This window comes from Drosophila sulfurigaster, chromosome 3 (genome assembly GCF_023558435.1).
Source record: "Drosophila sulfurigaster albostrigata strain 15112-1811.04 chromosome 3, ASM2355843v2, whole genome shotgun sequence".
In the NCBI taxonomy this organism is placed as follows: Eukaryota; Metazoa; Arthropoda; class Insecta; order Diptera; family Drosophilidae; genus Drosophila; species Drosophila sulfurigaster.
The window spans coordinates 35,107,352-35,129,061 of NC_084883.1; the positions used below are offsets into that span (position 1 = coordinate 35,107,352).

At 36.3% G+C, this 21,710-nt stretch overlaps 1 protein-coding gene across 2 annotated transcripts in view; it reads left to right on the plus strand.

Annotated features, from left to right (window-relative positions):
• LOC133841774 (uncharacterized) overlaps nucleotides 1-21,710 on the plus strand; it is a 40,081-nt gene that overhangs the window by 3,096 nt on the left and 15,275 nt on the right. The window contains exon 1 of one of the 2 annotated variants that reach the window (XM_062274495.1): nucleotides 16,363-17,550. The exons of the other annotated variant lie outside the window; for it this stretch is intronic. Within the exon in view, the coding sequence (XP_062130479.1) occupies nucleotides 16,980-17,550 (571 nt within the window). The 5' untranslated portion in view covers nucleotides 16,363-16,979. Of the gene's footprint in view, nucleotides 1-16,362; nucleotides 17,551-21,710 lie in introns of those variants that run through there. 2 annotated transcript variants of the gene reach the window in all.

Here is a 21,710-nt window from a genome sequence, read left to right on the forward strand (position 1 = left end):
CTTGCACTTTCCGACTTTAGCAAAACCCCAACAAAAACGTGGCCCAAGTTAATAGCCTATAAAGCGAAGTAGAGCGCACTAGAAAGAGACAGATGGCCATAGAGAGAGAGTGAGTGAGTGGGAGCGAAACTTTAAGTTGCAGCCATAAAAAATTGCGAAAGTCACAAATGTTTTATGAAACTTTCTCATTTTATTTAGCCTCTTATATATGTATATATATATTATATATCAGCGCCTTGTGCATCGACTGCAACACAACTCGCTGCTGCACAAGTTTTTAATAAAACTTCTGTGGAGCAATTGCAGCGATACCTATTCCCCCGCTTATCCCTCTCTCGCTCTCTCTCTCTGGTATCAGGGGGGGTATCAACTACAGAGCTCTGCTCAGAAATTCATAACCGCATTTCTCGCAGCTCCTGGCAAACCGAGCAGCAGGCGCAGTTGTACATACCAATTACTTACGTATCGACAATATGGCTGAGACAATAACTGAGTGCACCCTCGAGTCTCGCTTCTAGCCCTTGTTCTTGCCTTTCTCTCTCTCTCTTTCTTTCTCTCTCCATTTATATTGGGGCACAGCTGATGCAGCTTTGGCGTATAATAAGTTTTTTGTCTCTATGCCGCACACACAATGCCAGAAGATTCGCATTGCAAATGCTGCGATGCTTGCCAAGTGCTTGCTTCTCTTTAGTTTCTCAATTTAATCTATAATTCAGTTGAGCATACCCTACAGATGAAAACAAAATATTTGGTGAGCTATGATAATCTGCTAAACATTTCTGTTATGCTTAGTATTGTTAATCTTTAAACTGTAAACTAAGTTGTGTTGTTCTTAAACATTTAATTCAAGTTGTAAATAATTCCATATTTATTTCACAATAAATTAAATTTCATAATTGTTATTATGATAGTAATAGGTGTTAAGATTATTATATTGTTGTATTAAAACTTATATTCTTATGATATTATAGATAAATGTGAATTTAAAAAGCTGAAATTTTCATCTCGCTTACTGCAAAATAAGTTGATCTTTCCGAACTTACTTTCTACTAGTTTTCTTATGTTAAATAGCAAGGCTTCTGCATTTAAAATAAATAAAAGACAATTTTAATACTCAAAACAAAATTAGTTCTTAAATAGTTATGAACATTTTACACATGAGCATTTTAATTATATTTGAAGAAATATATAAAAATCTGTGATAATTAATATGTACAAAAATATGTTATAAAGTAAAAAAAATGACAAAGTATAAAAAACAATCATAACTATTTTATATCCCATCAAGTATAATTGGACATTTGAGACTGCCTTTCAGTAATATTACTCATACCTCTAGGGTATCTAAGATACTTGTGTTCTTTTTCAGCGTGTCTTTTAAATTTGCTTTTCTTTTTATTTATAATGGAAAAATATTCACAGCTTTATTTGCTGTTTATGCGCTTCATTGGACTTGCTTCCCGCTCTCTCTTCGCTTCAGCTCCCTCTCCTGTTCACGCTTGCCACGCTTGTTTATTCGTGTACATCATTTTTTACGGGGCACTCATCAGCGTCGGATTGGAGGATTGGCGGAGGATTGGGTGGCGTTAGGTTGAGCGGCTGCTTAGTTAGTCCTTCATGGCACTTTGATTGCTCATTTGGCATTTATTTGATGACGCCAAGAGTCGGCCTTCCATTTCCAGCCCATCTCCCCAGCAAACTCCCAGTCTTAAATTATTCATTCTGCGTGTCTCCTGCGAGGAGCAGCCTGCAGCATCTACAGCTGCTGGAGCTGTCGAGCTGTCGAGCTTTCGAGCTGCTGCTGCCCACGTACAACAGCAACACGCGTTAAGAGAGCATTGCGAATTTTTTAAAATATTCATGTCCTGCCGCTGGCATCGTTGGCCAAGTTGCTCGCTGAAAACATCATCGGACCGGGGACTTAACTAAATGTGCGTAATTTTTACCGACAGCGCATTGAAAATATCGCTCACAGCTATCGCTCTATACGTGAGCTTGCAATTTGCCCCAACATAATATTGGATTTGCCGCCTCTTTAGCTCCAAGTTGTGTGTATTCGAATCTTGGAAGTGGCATTCAGGCTAAAAACGATTCAAGCAGCTGGAGAAATGTAAAAAATTTAATGTTTATACCTAGCACAAAGTTGAAAATTTTAAAATAAAAGTGCTTGTCTTGATGCCCAATAACTTGTTTAATCAAGAGAACAATAAAGATATTTTCATTTGTTTTCCTCAATTTGCAACTATAATCCTCTTACTCAAATTTGATTTCAAGTACAGATAACTTTGGCTACAAGTCAAAGGAATATTTGATTAAAGAGCAAGTTTTAAATTTGAATTTGCTAATCCCAACACTATACTGTCAGCTTCAATTTATTTTGCAATTTCTGATACTCAAACAACATTGATTTCACTGTTGAAACATTTGATTAGGTTTATTTGCTTCATTTTCGGTTCACTCTAATCGCTCCCTCTCTGGATTTTCCTATTCGAACTAGGAGCTTGAGCTTGAGCTTCGACATTTCGTCTAATTTGTATTTATTGTACAACATTTTTTGTCAAATTGTGCATAAAATTTGCATTTTTTATTAACGCTGTCCACTCTGTCACCGAGCAACGGAGAAGCCAAAGCAACACCGAGACAACGAGGAGTCAATAAAGAGAAAGAAAAGCGAGAAGCGAGAAACGAGAAAAGTAGATGTCGACAGACAATTTCACACGTTCGCTGGCTGATTGTGGGTAAATTTTATTGATTGTTCGCCGAGTAGAGACAACTAAGAGACTGAATACTCATAGTAATTCATAGTTATTCGCTGTTGCACTCGTATTCGTATTGAGGTCAATTGGTTTTCCAAGTCTCGCTTAAAGTCTGGCCAGAGTTCGGGAGTATTTGAAGTTGACATTATGCAATTTGATTAAGTTGTATTTAATTGCTTTCGCTGTGTGCAGATAAATAAATGCAAATTGCTTTGGTTTCGTTTTGTAGTGTCATTTATGATAATTAATTATATTAAATGCATGTATTGATGGTTTTTGTTATTATATGTATATGTAAATGTATGTATGTGTATGTATATCGCCGGACTGAATTGTGTCATTTAAAATGCACCACGAATAAATTCTGACCGACATATCGCATTTTAAACAGTTCGTGCATTGCCTCGTTTTGTACGATTTTAATTATTTGCAGTCATGCAATAATATTAAATAACATTTGATAGCTGGCGGATGCCAAATTTCACAATGATATATTCAAATTTGTCGAACGAATACCTTGATTACTTGATAAAGTAATTAGTCTTTACGAGTTCAGCTCTGAATATTTTACATTTATATCTATGATAGCCTTAAACAATAAAGTAATAACTTTTCTTTTTTATAACCCTTTAAATTTCATATTCTAGCTTAAATTAGAATAACAGAAATTTTACTATTTTCGAGCTATTAAATAATTAAATCCTAGCACGCACTTCATCAACTAAAATACTTTTAATAATACCATAAGCCATTGCTATTATGACGCTAGAGCAATTTAACTTTTTATTTCACAAAAGTTTGAGTAATAGTATACAATTAAATGGGGAAGCCTTGCCACAAGTATGTGAACTTTTAGCAGCACAATATATTCAATACGTATTAAACTACAGCGCACTTAACATTTTGATAAGTTCGAGAGAGTTTATAATGCGTATCAGCTGCTGAGTTTCACTCTGTGAAGTGCACTCACTCACTCATCCACTCACTATACTCACTTATTAAAGAGCTTTCTTTCCCCCATCTGGCTGCTGTCGGCTGCCGCCCACATTTGGCACGCCCACTTGGCTGGCTTTCAACGTAAATTACCATAATTCGCGCTTTCAAAAGGCGCACACTTAACCTTTAATTAAGATACTCGAGAACTTTTCAATATTCCGCTTCACAGTGGGGCCATGGCGCCGCGATGGCGCACACTTTCCTTTCCTTTCCCAAACACAAACACAGACACACATGCACACACTGACACTCGCACTCACACTCTCACACGTCAAGGCATTGCATTTTGCCATAACGAAATTAACGCCACGCTACGCCAGCAGCGCTGCAAAGTATGCAACATAAATTTTTGCGCCGCGCCAATAAAAATAATTGAAGCAAAATGCGCCACACACACAAACACACACATCAGTTGTGGAGTTCGGAGTGTGGTGAATTGGTGGGGAGTAGGTAGATCGCTGCGTATGTGTGTGGAGCGAGGTGGGAAACTGGGCTGGAGTTGGGCGGCAATTGCGGTAGTTCAACTCCAATGAGACTGCAATAAGACTCCGATGGCAATTTTACTTTTATTGCGCGTCGCTTGACGTTGACTTTTAAGTGTCTGACGCTTTGTTGTGGGCGCCACAGCTTGTTGTCCCGTTCTCCCTTTTGTTATTGCTGTGCATTATTGTTGTCTTGTTGTTGGTGTTGTCGGTGTTGTTGTTGTCAGTTGTTGTCATGCCCATGCCCATTCATCGTCAACGCTCGCTTGCGCTTGTTTTCATTTCCGCTGCGCTTATCACATTATTGCAAGCTCATTGCCGGCTTCTCTTTTGATTCCTTTCGGGGGCTCGCACTATCAGTCAACTTGCCTTTGCCTTTGCTTTTGCTCTTGCTTTTCCTTTATGACGTCACGTCAGTGCAGCTGTAATGCAATCGCTGAATGTTCTCTAGCTTGTCATATCATTCACAAGGGTTGCCCAGCAACAATGCCTGCGAGAAAAATGAAATGACAACTTATCTTAGGGGTTTCTTATTAGCTAAAGCAAATAAATATGATTCAAGAACGTTCGTTTTATATTAAATTTTGGCTGAAATTGCGAGACTACTTCTCATAAATATTTCTTAACAGCATATTTCTTAATAGCAAAAGTTAATTGAAAAGATATTTTTTTATTTGTACAATTTACTTTACTATTACTTAAATTTAACCTAAAATTGTTTTCTATTCTTAAATCTTTAGCAAAAGAAATTCTTTAAACCTTCACTCCAACTTTCCTAAAACAACTGTGAAATACAATTATGATCAAACAAATAATCAAAATTAACAATGATAATAAAATTCCCCATCTCTCCACAATTTACACGCCTTGCTGCGTTCTTTAAATTATAAATAGACCTATATCGATTCAGTTCTGTTGTGCCTCTATCCCCTTAATGTCCTTTGCGCTGAGCCCAAGTCGAGGAGCAAAGTAAATAAATTTGATAATCGATTTCTCAGCTCAATGATTGTTCAACTTTTCAGAAGTCAATTTGAATGTAGGAAAAAGTGTCCCTAAGAGTTTGTCAAACTGGCAGCTTAGCGAGTACCGAACAGAGCGCACATTTTGCATAGAACATTAATAAATAATTTGGGCTTTTTTGGTGTGAATGATTTTCATATAAATCCCCGTCCAAGCAGCTGCCTCACAATCCCTTGCTTCCCCTCTCTCTCTCTCTCTGGATGTGAATGTGTCCTGTGTGTAACGTTTGTCTACTTTGCAGCTCATGTAATATTCATGATTATTTGAAATTTGCGCTTCGTTATCCTTTATCCTTTTTATGTGCAGCACACAGACACAGACACAGTCACAGACAGCGACAAGACACACGACAATCATATGTTAACGCGTCTGTTCGTCTTCTGTGTTTGCACAGATACTGTACAAGAATACACACAGGACAAACACTCGCACAGCATGCAGACTGGGGATGTATTTCCCTCTCCCTCTGTGTGTGTGTGTGTGTGGTGTCCTTGCATATCATCAGCCTTTAGTCGCCAGCTAACGTAATCGGTTTTCACTGGCTGCGAGCAAGCGGGAGAAAGAGAGAGCTCGTCGCCTGGGGAATTCCAACAGCGGCATTGATAGCTCAACGCAACCCAGAGCTTCAGAGTCCATCAATATGCCACCCTGTCAGCTCCTTTGCATCCTTCCCCCTTCTCCTTTCTCCCCTCTTCCATTGTTACTCTCCCCATACCCTCAACAAACTGTTGCGTTTCTCTCCTTCTCGCTCCATCAACATTCTCCTGGTTGCGTTTTTATTTGTCACACGTTTGACGACGCCATATTGTCACACACACACACACTCATACATCTCTCTCTATGTGTGTGTGTACTTCCGTTTCAGCGCCTTATCAGCTGTCGCTGTCTCCCTTGGCGCGCTTTTTGTGCAAGTTTATGCAACGCAACGCGAAACGAGCAACATTCAACGCTGCTGCAACATGCCACTTCCAACGGTGGCAAAGTCAACCGCTTTTGTTAGGACTTAGGAGGGCGTCACTGTCACTGGTGTGGAAAAGGGCGTGGCACGCTGCCTGCTGTCTGCTCGCATTGCGATAAAATAGTGTGTGAGTGCAACGCAAGCGATTGCTTCGGCTTCTTCTCCGCAAGTTTTGTTGACAAACTGAAAAACAATTATGATTGATTGTTCAACAGCGACTAAAGATTGCCGCCACGCCACACACCGGACAAGTGGCAGGTAGCAGGTGGCAGATGGCAGGTGGCATGTGGCAAGGTGAACTGCCGGCAAAACTTGTCTGCAACTTGATTCAAGTTGTCTGCATAGATCGAAAATTAAGATACACCCACGCTATCAGTCTGAAGCCAACAATATTAAGTCGGAAGTTGGTTGAACGAAACTAGTTCTTTGAGCCGGATAACAGAAATTTAAAGCAACGGAAGTAGTATGTAATAATCAATATTAAATGTTATTCAATTCTACAACAATATAAAGTACGTAACGAAGTTGAATTCAATCAATAGATGTATTCAAGGATAATTAAATTAACAACACGAAATAAAAAATTTATAAACTGCAATTTTAAATTGCTCTCGGTAAATTTGTGTCACTTTATTGAATTACGAAAAAGGAAAACTATTTGCTACGAATAGTTGCTAACTAGTTGCTATAACTTATTTAAATAGTTAAACTATACAAATAACATAGTTGCAATTCTTCTGTAACTTGTCATTGAAATCAAAAGTTATATGCACTTTAAAATAAATAGAATAGCATTTTATTTACAATATTTTGTGAATTTAAAACATCTGAACATTTTTATTCAATCTTCAGACCATTTAAAATTTTTAAGGTAATTGGATGAGAGTTATTTTTTAATAAAATTTTTATTCTAAAATGGAAAGTGCTTAATAAATGAGGATTTGTAGAGAAAATTGCTAGATCTACAGCTGTCATTAGATTCGTCTGCAGGATCTCTGCAAGGATTATTATTTTCATCATTCTGTCTTAATAAGCATAGATTGCCAAGACGGAACTACGAACAGCTGGTGTGTTGTATCAATCAAACATCGCTGAATGCAATTCAATGTCGAATCCTTTTGTCTAAGGCGACACGCAAACTCCTTTCGGGGCCCAAGAGATATTAGCAATGCTACAATCTTATCAAGCGCAACATGCCGCATCTCACGGCATATCCTTCCCAAGGAACACATGCTCAATCGGTTCAAAAAAAGGCAACAACAGAGAATAAAAAGGGGGAATGAGAATAGAAAAAGGATACAAGAAAATGCCGTCAGTTGTTGCCGCTGCCGGAGATAGCTGTTTAAGCCAATTTGTAAACCATCAAATCGCGTTAAATGCGCTTTTCCGGTCGCAGCCGATGCCGATGTCGATGTGGATGTGGATGTAGATGGGTAAAGAGCCCCTCGGTATCTGCTTGAAAAATCTCTCATTGTTATTGTTTTCTTTGCTAAACGGAAACGGTTAGGCACCCCTCGCAAAAGGCACTCACGGCACAGCACAGCTCGGAACTGAGACTGCGACTGCGACTGTGCGTCTGTTGTGTTATTTTGTGGTGTCTGCCTTTTGCGCCTCAGACTCCAGACAACAACAGGTACATACAAGGATACGGCAAGGATCTGAAGAGACTGAGAGAGGTAGCTAGAGACTCGCACAATCGTTTGCGCTTCTTTTTCATCTATTGCTCGGGTTATTCATATATTGATTTGTTTGCCTTTTGGCTATATTCACTCTTGTATGGCACTCTTGTGCTCTGTGTGAGAACAGGAAATTGAAAAGGGGCCACACGAAGGGGCAACAACTTCAATAGCGAGAAGTTATGCAAAAGGAAAATGCTATTCAATTATCGATCCCATATTCCATATCCCATAGAGCGGATTGTCACCAAGCAACTTTAAAGGCTCATTCACTGACGCTGACCTCATTGCCACCACTCGCCGTCAACTTCCGTTGCGGTGCATTCAGCCAGAACCGTGACTGAGGCGGAGACCAGAACAACCGAGTGACTGAATGACCGAATGACAAAGGTGCAAAACCCCTGCCCTCTCTCTCTCTCTCTCAGTGCTCCCTCCTCTCGATGCCACGCTCATTAAATGCCTGAAAAATGAGCGAGTAATTTACGAGCTGTTTGTCAACAATGTCCACAATAGTGCCCAGAAATCGACTTTTGTATTTTCATTATTGTTAATACTGCATTAAAAAACAAGGCACCCATGGTTAAAACTAGAACTCGACACGGGAACGGAAACTAAAACTGATGCGTAATGAGGCGTTTTTGATCATTTCCGCTTTGCATCAAATTGAAATTTACATGTGCAGCAGGATTTTAACATACAAATCGTATTACTGTCAATGCAACTGACAGCAGCCCATATATTGTACTTTATAAGACAATAGCTTCGCTGAATGGTTTTCTTTAGGAAGTGACCCTTTAGTAAGGAAATGGTAGTATATTATCACTATCAATTTAAAGATAATATGATAAAAGAAAGGTCAATTGCTTTTGTTCACTGTTCTTCCTCCTTTTTTATTATATTTTCCTTAGTTCTTCTTTTCAACGTTTTTTATACTTATAAATTCTATTCTATCCCATCTTCTGTGCGTCTTATTAGGCGTTTTCCTAAGGAACTGCTTCGAACACTTTAGGATTAAAATAATAATAACAATATCCTAAGTGTGAAATCCTTAGAATTGATTTCTTATTTTTTTGTGGAAAAATTCTTTTCTTTCCTTTTATATTTCCTAAGTTTACCGACAAATTTTCTTTACTTTTCTGAGTATATGAGTTAATATAGAAATTTTGAAGAAATAAACGGTATCATATTTTATTTTCACTTTTCTTAATAAAGCTAAAAATAAAACCTTCATTTCACTATCTTTGTAAATTATAATAACACAAAGGTAAACATTTTTATAATCTACAATCAATCATTAGTTTAACAATTCAATAAATTAAATATCTTTAATTGCAATAGTAAATTTTTTCTTGATAAGTATTTTCTCGTTTCACATTTCAATCAATTAAAGTCTAAAGTTTCCGCCTATTTTCACTCTTAGTTACGCCACCGACGATTAAAAGTCCACAGAACTGGCTTATTCATTTACTAAATAAGCTGGCGCATTTGGTAAATAAAATAAAAATGCCTTGCACTATAAAACCGACTAGGAAATACCTTTAAAATAATAATTTATGACAACTGCTGTCAACGCAATAGGCAAATTTGTTTAGTTGAAGAAAGCCAAGTCAATTTGCTCTTGGGAAAAACTCACACCTGACCTTGCTGATAAGTGTTATGCCTCACCAGACCAGAAAGAACTATAAATAGATGCGTTGTAAAACAGGAGAGAGCAGGTGTGTATATGACTAAAGTGCAAACAAAAATGACGAACTGTAAAGAGTATTCAACTATGACTCGCTGTAAACATCAAGTCAAGATCTATCCAAAGGGTTAATAACACAACATGCTAATCAGCATGACTCGCCGACAGACGAATTCCGAACAAAGTGCAAAGAGAATTCCACAGATTGGCAAATTACACAATGAAACGCATAGTTAACTGATGGATTTACGATCGCATATTCCGGTGGCATTAAGTCATTAACGGCTTTATCATCGTTATCAAGCAGCTATATTATAACCAGACCTCTTGGCGCTTGACTCACTTACTTCAGTATCATATGATATGTGAGCTATGAGCTTAGGTCCCATGATTAAATCAAGTACAGTTTAGCGGGTAATTCACGCATGCGCAACCAGTTTAGACACCAGTTGAATGCTCGTTGCCTGGCACCGATCAACAAAAAACGAAGCTGTCTAAAAAAAACGGTGGCTAATAATGACTTGCACAACTGTTTTGATGATTGTTGTTATTATTAGTATTATCATTTCTGTTGCTGCTCTGAAGTAGCACTGTGGTGAGTTTGTGCTCCTATTCGATCTAGTGCGAGCAAGAACCAACTAGCTCCTTAAGGGTGCGAAAACTAGCAGACCAATAGAATATCATAGCCAAGTCATAAACCTTACCTGTGCTGCAAGTTGTGAACTGTGTTGTGGTGGATGATCTTTCGATTCTGGACGCAAACCCAGGAAAGTTTCCTGCCAATAATGCTGACTTTTACTAGCATAGACATACACCTCTCCGAGTTTACAAGCATCTAATTAAGTTGCTAATGTATTGTCTTATTGTTTTACCCCACCCAATAATTGCATGTCGTGGCCGTAAACAGAAAACCAGTTGAAACCAAAATCTGTTGATAGTTTCAGCAATTTATCAGCTTGGTTTAAATGTTTAATTCTCACATATTTCATCTCGTATTTGCACAATTGCAAAAGTCAAATAATAGTAAACAAAGTGCAATCAATGGCATCGCCTAAGGGCAATAAATAACACATACTTATACTCATATTACGAGTGCTACTTAACACATATTTATAATTCTGGTCTGCCTCATTTGATATACGCGTTGATGACAATCGGGTATTCGAGTTGTCAAGATAATAAACGACACTCCAGATAAGCATCCGGTGCCATAGAATGCAGCCGCCCCACTCATAAATCATGAGAATTTCGCACAGAATCAGTTTCAGTTTCAGTTCATTTCTTATCAGCAGCACTCAAGACTTGGTTAAAAACCCACCTATCACAAACAGTCAACAATAATTTTTGATAGATGCACACAGCTCATACACACACACACTCGCAGATAAACAAATTATAACAAAATTTATGGGGCATATTATCAGTTCTATTTAAATCGAGAGCATCTGCCATATCTGCAGGGTATATGCAACGTTCGTGTGTGTGTTTGAATTAAATTACCCGCAATTTAACATGATTTACTAAAATACGATAGATGCGCGCTTATTGTTTAATTTGCTTTTTATTTCCGTTTAACGCGTTAGTATTATGTCCCATTAAATGTAATTTATTAATTAGCCATGGATATGCACTCCATGTACGAGTACGAACTCGAGTACTTTTATTGTTTGAATCGAGGCTAATTTACATGCACTCTTAATACAATAGATGCATATACAATATGTGCCATTTAAATAGAGCTTAGGGCCAATCAATTGAGCTTAAATGAATGTTTAACGTGCAATAAATAGACTCAGCATTAATAATAAACACTTTATTGTATTTATTGTTATGCATAAAAATGATGCACTCGAAAAAAAATGCTCTTACTTATGGCCTTGAACTCTTCTAAATGTAGTTCATCAAATCAATTAACTAAAGTGGGAATTTCATTGTAAAAGGTTGATAAACATATAAAAGACGCAATATGGAAATCATTAAATAGAAAGTAAAGTTAGGATTGTTTCTATTATTTTAGCAATTCAAAACACATTTTAGTGCTAATGGTTTAAGAATTAAAATAGTAGTTCTCAGTCTCTTAAAACTTCTGTTTTTGGCTATCAAATTCAAATCCAAATTGGTCAGCAAATTCCGTGCCAAAATAAACACTTTAGAATCGAGGTGTTTTTTCCGGATGCCTGATTAAGTGAGCACCTAATGAAAGCTGACAAACTTTTTGGGAAAATTCGAAATTTCAATATCGCAGTTGAGGGTGTGTGCTAGAAGTAATTGATTACACATGTATTTATACCACGTGTAAACGATGTTCATTTTTTTAAGTACTGCAATCAATCCGAATCGCAGAGAGTCGAGTTCAGTTGCGTCGAGTCGAGCGGCGAGCTGATAACTCAAATCATGTATCACTAAGCTGTGTAGAATGTTAATTGGATTTGATGCCTGAACACACCCACAGAATGTAGAGTGCATAGCATAAAGATACCCTGTAAAATTACTAACTGCAATCGGACAGCAACTGAAACGAGTCTTATCTTAATTTTCAATTAATAATGCAATTGAAATACCCCTTCTATTTAGTTTTACAGGGTATCATTTATACAAATATACGAATGGAGTCTATTGCGGCTTTATGCAATGATTACAATTACAACAAAAAATTTAAATAACTTGCAAAATATTGCGCAAACAATGCGAATACATAGAACGAATATTGAATGCTGAATGTGCATTGAGCGTAATTACGAGTGCCGAGCATGAATGCTGCAACAGCAACTGCAACTGCAACTGCAACGACGATTGTGATTGTAAGTTTTGATTATCATTATGGCCACGCCTATGTGGGCATTATGCGATTGCATTAAAGCGATGCCACAATTGCCATACAGCAATTTAACGCAGATATGCAACCGTGCCACACACCGCGCCCACTCTCACCTCAAACCTCGTGCCACACAAAACGCATTATCGATGTTGCAGCCGCAAATTGCACAAATCGAATTGAACGGAATTTTGGCAATAAATTTATACAAAATAATTAAATGCAAATTTTAATCAAGAGACATGCGAAAAGCCAAGACAACCATGAATTTATTAATGACTAAAATATACTCAGTAATATTCAATTATATATTATATTAAATATGAAATTTACAACACAAAATTTATAGTCTCAATTACCCATTTCAAATCACAAACTCACAGCTGTCATAGATTATTATTAAAGCATTGTTTTATGCTTCATCAGTTGTTCAATAAGTTCGAAAACGCATTCAATTAATTGTAAATAATGCGCATAATTCACAAATGTTGCCTGCGAGCATTAGAACTGCATTTAAATAATTAAATATTTATTTACAATTAAAAATAAAACAACACGGTTGGGAATTTGAAACACTTGACGCATTTCATGGTAAATATTGTTTACTGATTTTAAATGATATTCTCAAGTCATTTTCAAATATTCGCTTAAACAAATACACAAAAAAAAAGAAGTAAACAACAACAACGCCTCGCTGCTATCGGCAAAATGCTCTGCAACTACATTTTGCGGCCTTTTGTTATTGTTGTACCCTACCTAAGGATGTATTCAATTTAATATGTATTTATATAAAAGAATTTACATGTATTCAATTTATTTAGTTTTTACATTTTATATTACTTTAAATCTGTACTGGTTCAACTACTTTATAAATAGAATCAAACTTTTGTAACTTATATATAAATTCTAGGGTATAAAAACTAGCTAAAACTAATGGCACTTTCGGACTGAATATGTTAAAGTAATTCATGGGAATATTAACAATCGAAGTGTATCAAATATTGCTGTATCTATATCTAATTATAGAGGAACATTTATGAAAACACATTTTCAACTTTTCTCAATAATATTTTTAAAAATCAAATTATTTATACCATATAAGGTTTTACCAAAAATATACAAATTAATATAAATATTATATATCATGTGTAACTTCTTAACTAAGAATTTCACCAAAAAAAGAGGCTTACATTAATGGTTAACTAAATTTATATAACAAGAAATAAGTTTTGAAATTTTTACTACACAAATCTTTAATGATCTACAAAATTAGGTAAAAATACAAAAAAAATCTGCTTTTTATAAGTCTAAGTCTCTTTGATCAATATTTTCTAATTATAGCAAAAATCAACGAATCATTCATCATTACAAAATTAAATCCGATATTTCATAGTAATTCTTGTGTACATCCCAAAGTCATAAGAGCAATGATCAGCAAAAAAAAAGCAATGTAGAACATGAATTAAAGTATGTCATCCACTTGAAAGTAGGGTATTCACAGCACGTCACTCCCCGCATAACTGTTGATTCTTTGTTTTTGTTTCTAATTTATTTCCGATAGTGAAAACATTGACGTTGCGTCCGATTCGCAGTCGATGGGGGCCTCCGTTCGTCAGGCGCTGCGTTGTTTTAGTTGATTTCATTTTTTTTTCATTTCGTATTTTTTGCGGCGTCTTCACGTCAGCCACAGCTACAGATACACACACACACATACACACAGCAAAATACACGGATACAGTCGGCAACAAGAGCAGCTCTGTCGGCAGTCGCAGACAGAGTAGTCAGCAGTCAGCTGGGTTCGAGGTGCTTGTTTGCTCTGCTTGCTGTGTGCTGTCTCAGACGCTGTCCCAGTCCCTGTGCCTGTCCAGCTACTGATATACAGATATACAGATACACACAGATACACAAACACAGCAGCCAAAGCTGGCAGCGCAGTTGACGTCGCAGTCGCCGTTTACGCTGTCGTTGTCGCAGCAAGTTAACGTTAACATTAACATTAAGTTATCGCAGTTAACTTGGCTGTAATTGCGGCTCGCTACGAAACAGTTTTTTAATTGTTGTAAACAAGCGCGCGCGTTCGGTTTGACAAATTGCCAACACATTATAATAACAATAAATTCTATATAAATAATATAAATTAAAAGTGCAACAAAAAAAAACAACCGAAATTTGCAAATCCGCCGCGAGTTGTTCCAAGTCGAAAAAAAGAACACAAAATTCTAAAAATTGTTGATAGAGGTCGTGGAATACTCATCGCGTCTCGTCGAATTCGATTGAAATCGTTTATGCAAATTAATTGTTGTTGCCGGCAAAGCAATCGAAATGGCGCCAAAAATCTATTGAGCAGTCTACAACAATTTTATTTGTTATTAAATATTAAGAGTTTTCGAAATGTAAGCACATTCCCCGCTAAACAGAATTTTTCACAATATAATAAATAATTATAACAATAAAAAAAATCAGTTATAAATATTATATAAAGTGCAATCTCTTCCTGCTTTTCAATTTTGCGTGACTCGCTGTGTCTTTGCTCTGTTTTTCCTCTATTCACTTTGTGTTTTTGTTGTGTTTTGTTTTTTGTTTTCGTTCATCATAAGAAAATGCCGTAAAAAAAATGTTGTTTATGTGCTTTAATGATGCTGAGAATATACTCTTCAATTTAATTGAGAGCGACTGATTGAAATGGCAGTTCATTCGGAATGAATTGTGCCTATAAAGTGATTGCTTAAGTTCATATATTTCTCGAATGTATTTTGATTGATCAAGCGAGCGTAATTTAAGAAATTGCACGGAATTCAATGAAAAGATAAACAAAGTTTTGAAGCAAGATATGTGAAGGATAAATTTTATATATTTAACAATATCAGACAAGTTATAATTTGGAGTTAAAGTTTTACATTTTTTGAAATAACAAATAAGATTGTTACTTTGATATTGATATTGTTGAAGAAAATAGATCAGAGCCAAAAATAAATTAGAAATATAACTGATGCATTTCCATATAGAGTATATAAAAGTATTATTTAATTTTCTAATACATATGTATGAATGTTAGATCACTCGGCATGCTGCTTTATCTCCAATAGAATTGATATGAATTCATCAAAAACAAGCTATGTTATGACGCGCTCTAGTTTATAATATTATAAACTGTAGCATGTGTTTGTGGGGCCGCCAAGCATTATCTGGGGCCTGTCAATTTAGATGCCCCCTTCTGAAAACTTTTCTGATGCAGTTGCGAACGTTGAGCGTTGAAAACTTGAAATTTTCCACTTGATTTATTCATTAATTGCGCCCTTAATGACGTTATACAAATGCGAGTACTTCATAAAATTGTACACAGATAAAAATATATTGCAACTAAGTTTATTAATAACTTGAGGTCTACGGTAGTTAGAAGCGGTTTAGTGAGCCGCAATATTTTACGAGCAACAATCACGTTTTAGTCTAAATACAATTGCATCTAATTGGTAGTTGAGTGGAGATTGCAATCCATAAAAGGTGATTACCGGTTCTGCTTAATTATCAGCATTAAGGAAAAACAGCTGAAAAGTTTTTGAGATTTCTTAATTAAAACAGAGCAGTTGATAATTTGGAGAATCTAAAATAAAAGTGTTTGATGAATCATAATCTGCGCTTCGTTTTAAAGTTAATTTATTGCTTAACTTATGTCTTGGCATTTGAAGATCTCTAGCTGAAACTTAAGTGCAACTGCACCCAAGACGACGCACGTGTGTCCTTTAGCGGGGGCTTCACATGTAGCTGGCAATTGGTAAATCAAACAGGAGAACTTTTTATGGCTGGCAAGTCGGAAACAGTAAATGAAACAGAGCAAAGCACAAGCACGACCCAAACAACAATTTTATAGAGTTGAGAAAATCAATAAAGCCAGAGCTAAAGCTACAGATATAGATACAGATACAGCTACATCTGCAGCTATCTCTATGGCTATATCTATAGCTTAAAGCGAGTCCAATACTTTATTTAGTAACGTTTATTGCTAAGATAAATCGCGCAAGGAGTTTAATAGCCACTATCAATATTTGTACAACGAATAAGCGACGTATAATGTATCTACCAGATACAGATACAGATACATCTACGGATACATATACAACTCAGCTTCAGCAGCAGTCGAAGTAATCGCAGTCACAGCCACAGCCGCAGATGCGTATGGCGAATTAACACAAACGCGTTAATACAATTAGTTGAAAAGTGAAAAATCTCATGTATATAAAATGTACGAAACGAAACAGAAATAAATAAAAAGATTTTTAACAAAAACGCAGAAGCAGCAGCCACAACAACAACAACAAACTGTTAAAATAATAAATACAAAAAAAAGAGAGTAAAAATAAAAAATATTATACACAGCTCGGTCGCTGTCGACAAAAAGCGCCACAACAAATTTGCAACTTTACACTCGTCGGAGGTTTTCAGTCGCGAAATGAAGTCACAGCCACAAAGCTGAGCCACTGAACGCGTGTGCCATTGTCAACAGCCAACAGCCAACAACCATCCACACAGCAACACTGCAAACAACAAATCACATAACCGAATAACTAAATAACTAAATATCGAGAAGTTTGAACATGGTCGAGTTACTCAAAGCGCTCAATTTGACGGGCAATTTGCTGGCGGGCCTTGATGACAACAGCCTTGAGATTGCCGCTGCCGCTGCAGAGCCGTCGAGTAGTCTCAATGCCACCGCCATGAATCTGACCACCACAACAACAACGACAACCACACTGGCCAATGCCACCAGCAGTGCAGAGAAACTCCAATTGGATGGCTTCGATTTGCCAGGCAACTACTCAATTTTAATCAACAAACTCGAGCAACTTGCTCTCGGCCTGGATTCCGCTTTAGGGAACTTCACCATCGATCGCCAGGAGGTGGAGATCAATTTGAGTGGCGGTGCCACAGCCAACGATGTGGCCGATGTCGATGATCGGCTCTTTAGCGATGTCTTGCCCGCCGCTCGTAACCCAACGCCACACATTGCGCACGGTTCGCGCATCTACACGGGCGAAGAGGAGGATTTTGCGCATGTCGTCAGCGATATTTGGATTGGGGTCATTCTCACGCTGCTCATTGTGTTTATCATCTTCTTCATATGCGCCTGCTTCCTGTATCACAAGTTTCAACAGTGGAAGAATTCATGTGAGTGCCACCATATGACAAGCGCCACACGGCGTATACTTAATAACCACTCGTACTTACCTCATTCAATAAAACTTCAAATCACAATTTTGTTTATCGATATACATGTTTATCGGTGTGTTAGTTTTTTATCGAAATGAGGAGTATATTAATAATTTAGACATTAATCAAATATTTACTTCCACTCTAATCTGAACTACACATTTCATTGATATCGATAAAAACAATAGTTATCGATTAAAAATATACATTTTATCGATATCTTACATCGATAGATATATGTATATGTGTTCCAAAATGTGCTTCTGCAATCCAAAAATCCCTAATATGAATCAGTTATCGATATACAACAAACAAGTTATCGATACTATATATCGATAAACATAATTGTGATACAAATATTATTGCTTTGCAAAAATTTACGTAGTTATCGATATTTTAATTGTGATACAAATATTATTGCTTTGCAAAAATTTACGTAGTTATCGATATTTTAATTGTGATACAAATATTATTGCTATGCAAACCAAACATCACGAATAATTATCGATCATGTGTTAACAAGCCATCATATATCGATAAATGAAAATGTGCTAAATCCTATATTGAGATAGCTCTCCCAATTTCCGCCAATTAGACATGCTAGTATTTAATACTTAACTGCTAATTAAAGCTAACAAAAAGCCCGACTAATCATCAAGAAGAAAACAAATGCCATCAACTGAAAGCAACGTTTGTGGGGGTTTAATCAAAAATCAGAAATTGAATTCAAGAACAGCTTTCACAATGACGACAATAAGCCCGTTTTGTTCTTTTGCGCGTGTCTGCGATGCAATGTGCCAAGCACAAACAAAAAAAGGTAAATGCAAGAGGGGGAGAAGAGGAAGTGCAGGGCAGTTAGGCAACTAAAACATCAACAAACAAACAAAGTAGTAAAGCAAAGTCTGCGGGCAGAAGAAGTTACACAGTGAATGGAACAAAAACAGAACACAAACTAAAAGCGAACGAAGCAACGACGATGATTAAGTTAAAGCTGACGATGTTGTTGATGATGAAGATTATGATGTTGGCAATGCTTGTGATGATAATGATGATGATGATGATAATGATGAGTCACAATTAGACACGGCAGCAAAACTAATGCAAATAAATTGAAATTTGAACGTTATTTATTTGCATTTGCGAGCTGTGAGTAGTGCGAATAGAATGGCTTCAAATGAGTCTTGTGACTTGAATACATCTTAAAGCCCAAATAAAAGCATTTCCACAAATATTTCACAGCTTGATAAATAAACAACAGCATTGTCCGTTTGTCTCACTGCCTCACTGTCTCTGTCTGATATTTGCTTAGCCAATTGCCAAATAATTGTCGAGCTAGAAACAGAACTCCAGCATTAGACTTATGCTACTGCTGCTGTTGCTACTGCTATCATAATTTGTCTCTAGCTCTGACTCTAATTATAAATTATAAGGCAATTAGCTAATAAATTCTGAGCAGCAATGATTAGGGCCACATAGACAAATGCAATTCGCCTCTTATCTGGCCCCTTTGGACCTTTTGTTTGTCAGCTAAAAGCAAACATAACATTTCCAGTTAATTAAAGCTGCAGTCAAGTGGCCCAGTTTGGACCAAACAAGACAACATCCATCGAAGAGTCTCACTCCCTCTCAAGTGCTCAGTGCTGTGTTTGCCCAGTTCGAGGCTCGATTACATTGCAAATTTGTGTTAATTAATTAAAATTGCTTTGTACTGCCTCAAACTAAACAAAAGAATCCGATTCCTCTTGCCATTGCTCTTGGCTTTTGGCTCTGACACAACTCAATTGGTTTAGACAATTGCTCTGCTTTCTGTGTGTGTTGTACTGTGTTGTTTTGTGTTGTATTGACTTCGATTAGGGTTTTGTTAACAGGCGCATCACATGCAGGCAGTTACAGAGACAAGAGCACCAAAGCACTTAAAAGCGGGTCAGCATGTGAATGAACGATATTCACTTGCATTCGTCAAGATAACCAACTTGGCAACTGATAACTGCACACAGTACAAAAGCGCACTTCAACAATTTCTAATGGGCAAGTCAATAAAAACACAAAAGACAAAAGGGAAGCACATGTAATTAGAGCAAGCTGTTAACACAGCTAATAGTAATGCTAAACAAAGTAGTTAAATCCCCTGAGAGTTTATTTGTTTTTAAATAAATCATTTCAGCTATTTTGGGAACACTTTTGTTAAACAAAACTACATATTTTTTATATTTAGAGCAGTTTATTTAAAATAAAAGTATTGTATATTACAAAATAAGACATAATTTAAAAAAGGATTATACAAAAATAAAATTACGAGTAAGATCATTTCCAGCAGTCTCTAATGTTAAATAAAGTAGTTGAGGGCGAAGAGAAATTAGTTGTTGGGAAGTTGTTTGTTAAACAAAACTACATACATTTTATATTTATTTTAAATGATATGAAAATGAAGTAAATTAATGTTACAAAATGAAAGTATAAACTAATTTTGTATGATCTATTTAAAGATAAATTAAAGAAAAATAATGCAAGGAACTGAATAAATAAGTAAGAAAGTTACCGTCGAGTGTGCTCGACTGTGAGATACCCGCTACCCATCATGAATAAGAGCAAAACAGTGCGGTATTAATTTTAAAATATACCAATGATTATATTTGGTATATCAATATACTACTGCATTCAAAAGATACCATAAAGTGCTTATATACCAGATTATCAGCCAAAGCTACTAAGACTCCCAATAAGTAAGAGTTTGTCTATAAAAAAAAAGTATTTCTTAAATCACTTTCACAATTTTTTTTACCGCAATAAATTTTCAGGAGTCAGTAAGATTAACATTTCAAAGTTGCTGTTACTAACATTTAATACTAATGTTATTCATTGTGAGCAGTCTTTAAAGCACTATCCACTATCTTAAAGATAGTTTCGGCAAAGTTTGCTTGCCAAGTGCGATCTAAGTTGTTTTATTTGTACCTTACTCACACTCGCAAGCAAACACACTATAACAATTCATCAATCAAATGTCTGCTAGTTGCTGCTGCTGTTGCTGCTGCTGCACTGTAATCTGTCAACTTGCAACATGGCTTGACTCACGTTCGCCTCCACGTCGGGCAACAACAACAACAAAAAACCACTGGCAACTTTTCGGGCCTTGGCAACCGTCCAGAGTGCATGTTATCAGCCAAAGCCCACTTAGCACTTCTCACGTTTTTCTTCGTTTTTTTTTGCGTTTAGCTTTAATGCTATTCGCATACGTAGATCTCTCTCTATGCTATAAATATATTTATATAGGCCGCAATTATCGTAAACTTGATGTCGCACATTTAAATAAACTTGAATTCAGTTTTTCACTTTGCTTTTTATTTTGTTAATTCTTATTTAAATTGCTGACAAACAACAATAACAGGTATGCATGTCTCTTTATGAGTTTATGTATTTATCAAGCTGTAGTACGTCACTCATACGCAACGTAGTACGTATTGTCTGCGGTGTCACAGTGCGTATGAGTGACGTTATTCGGTTCATAGCTGTTTAATTTCCTTTTAATGAGTTGTTTATCTTATGTGGTAGCTGTGCTTCTTCTTCTTCTTCTCTTCGTCGTTGTTGTTGTTGTTGTTTGTTGTCGGTTGCTGTTGCTGTTGCCGGGATTGTTGTTTGTTGCTGCAGCTGCCATTGTTGCGGGCGTAGCATCGTTGTCATTTTAACTGATTTGCCTGCATCTTTATAATTGCTTCCCTTTTTGGTAGTTTTATTTTTTCGCATTTTCAATTTAAGCCTTTGGGCAATTGCGCGAAATTCATTTAATTTTAAAAACTCACAAAAGATATTCCACTTTAACAATGCTAATTTAGTAGCTGTAACGTTTGAGTAACTTAATATTGCTGTGCAATAAGGTTTCAACAGTAATTTGCTTTAATGTTCATTAAAGTTAATAAGGAAATTAACGCTTGGACTAAACACGAACCATTTTAAATTAAAATTGTTTAAGACTTAAAATATGTGGAAACTGATTTTGTAGTAATTTAATTATTTAATCTGCTATGAGTTTTTCTATGGCGTTATAAATTTTAATATCATTTTTTTGTAAGAGTATTTGAAAATGAATTTCCTAGAATATTTTCGCTTTCATTATGTTTGGC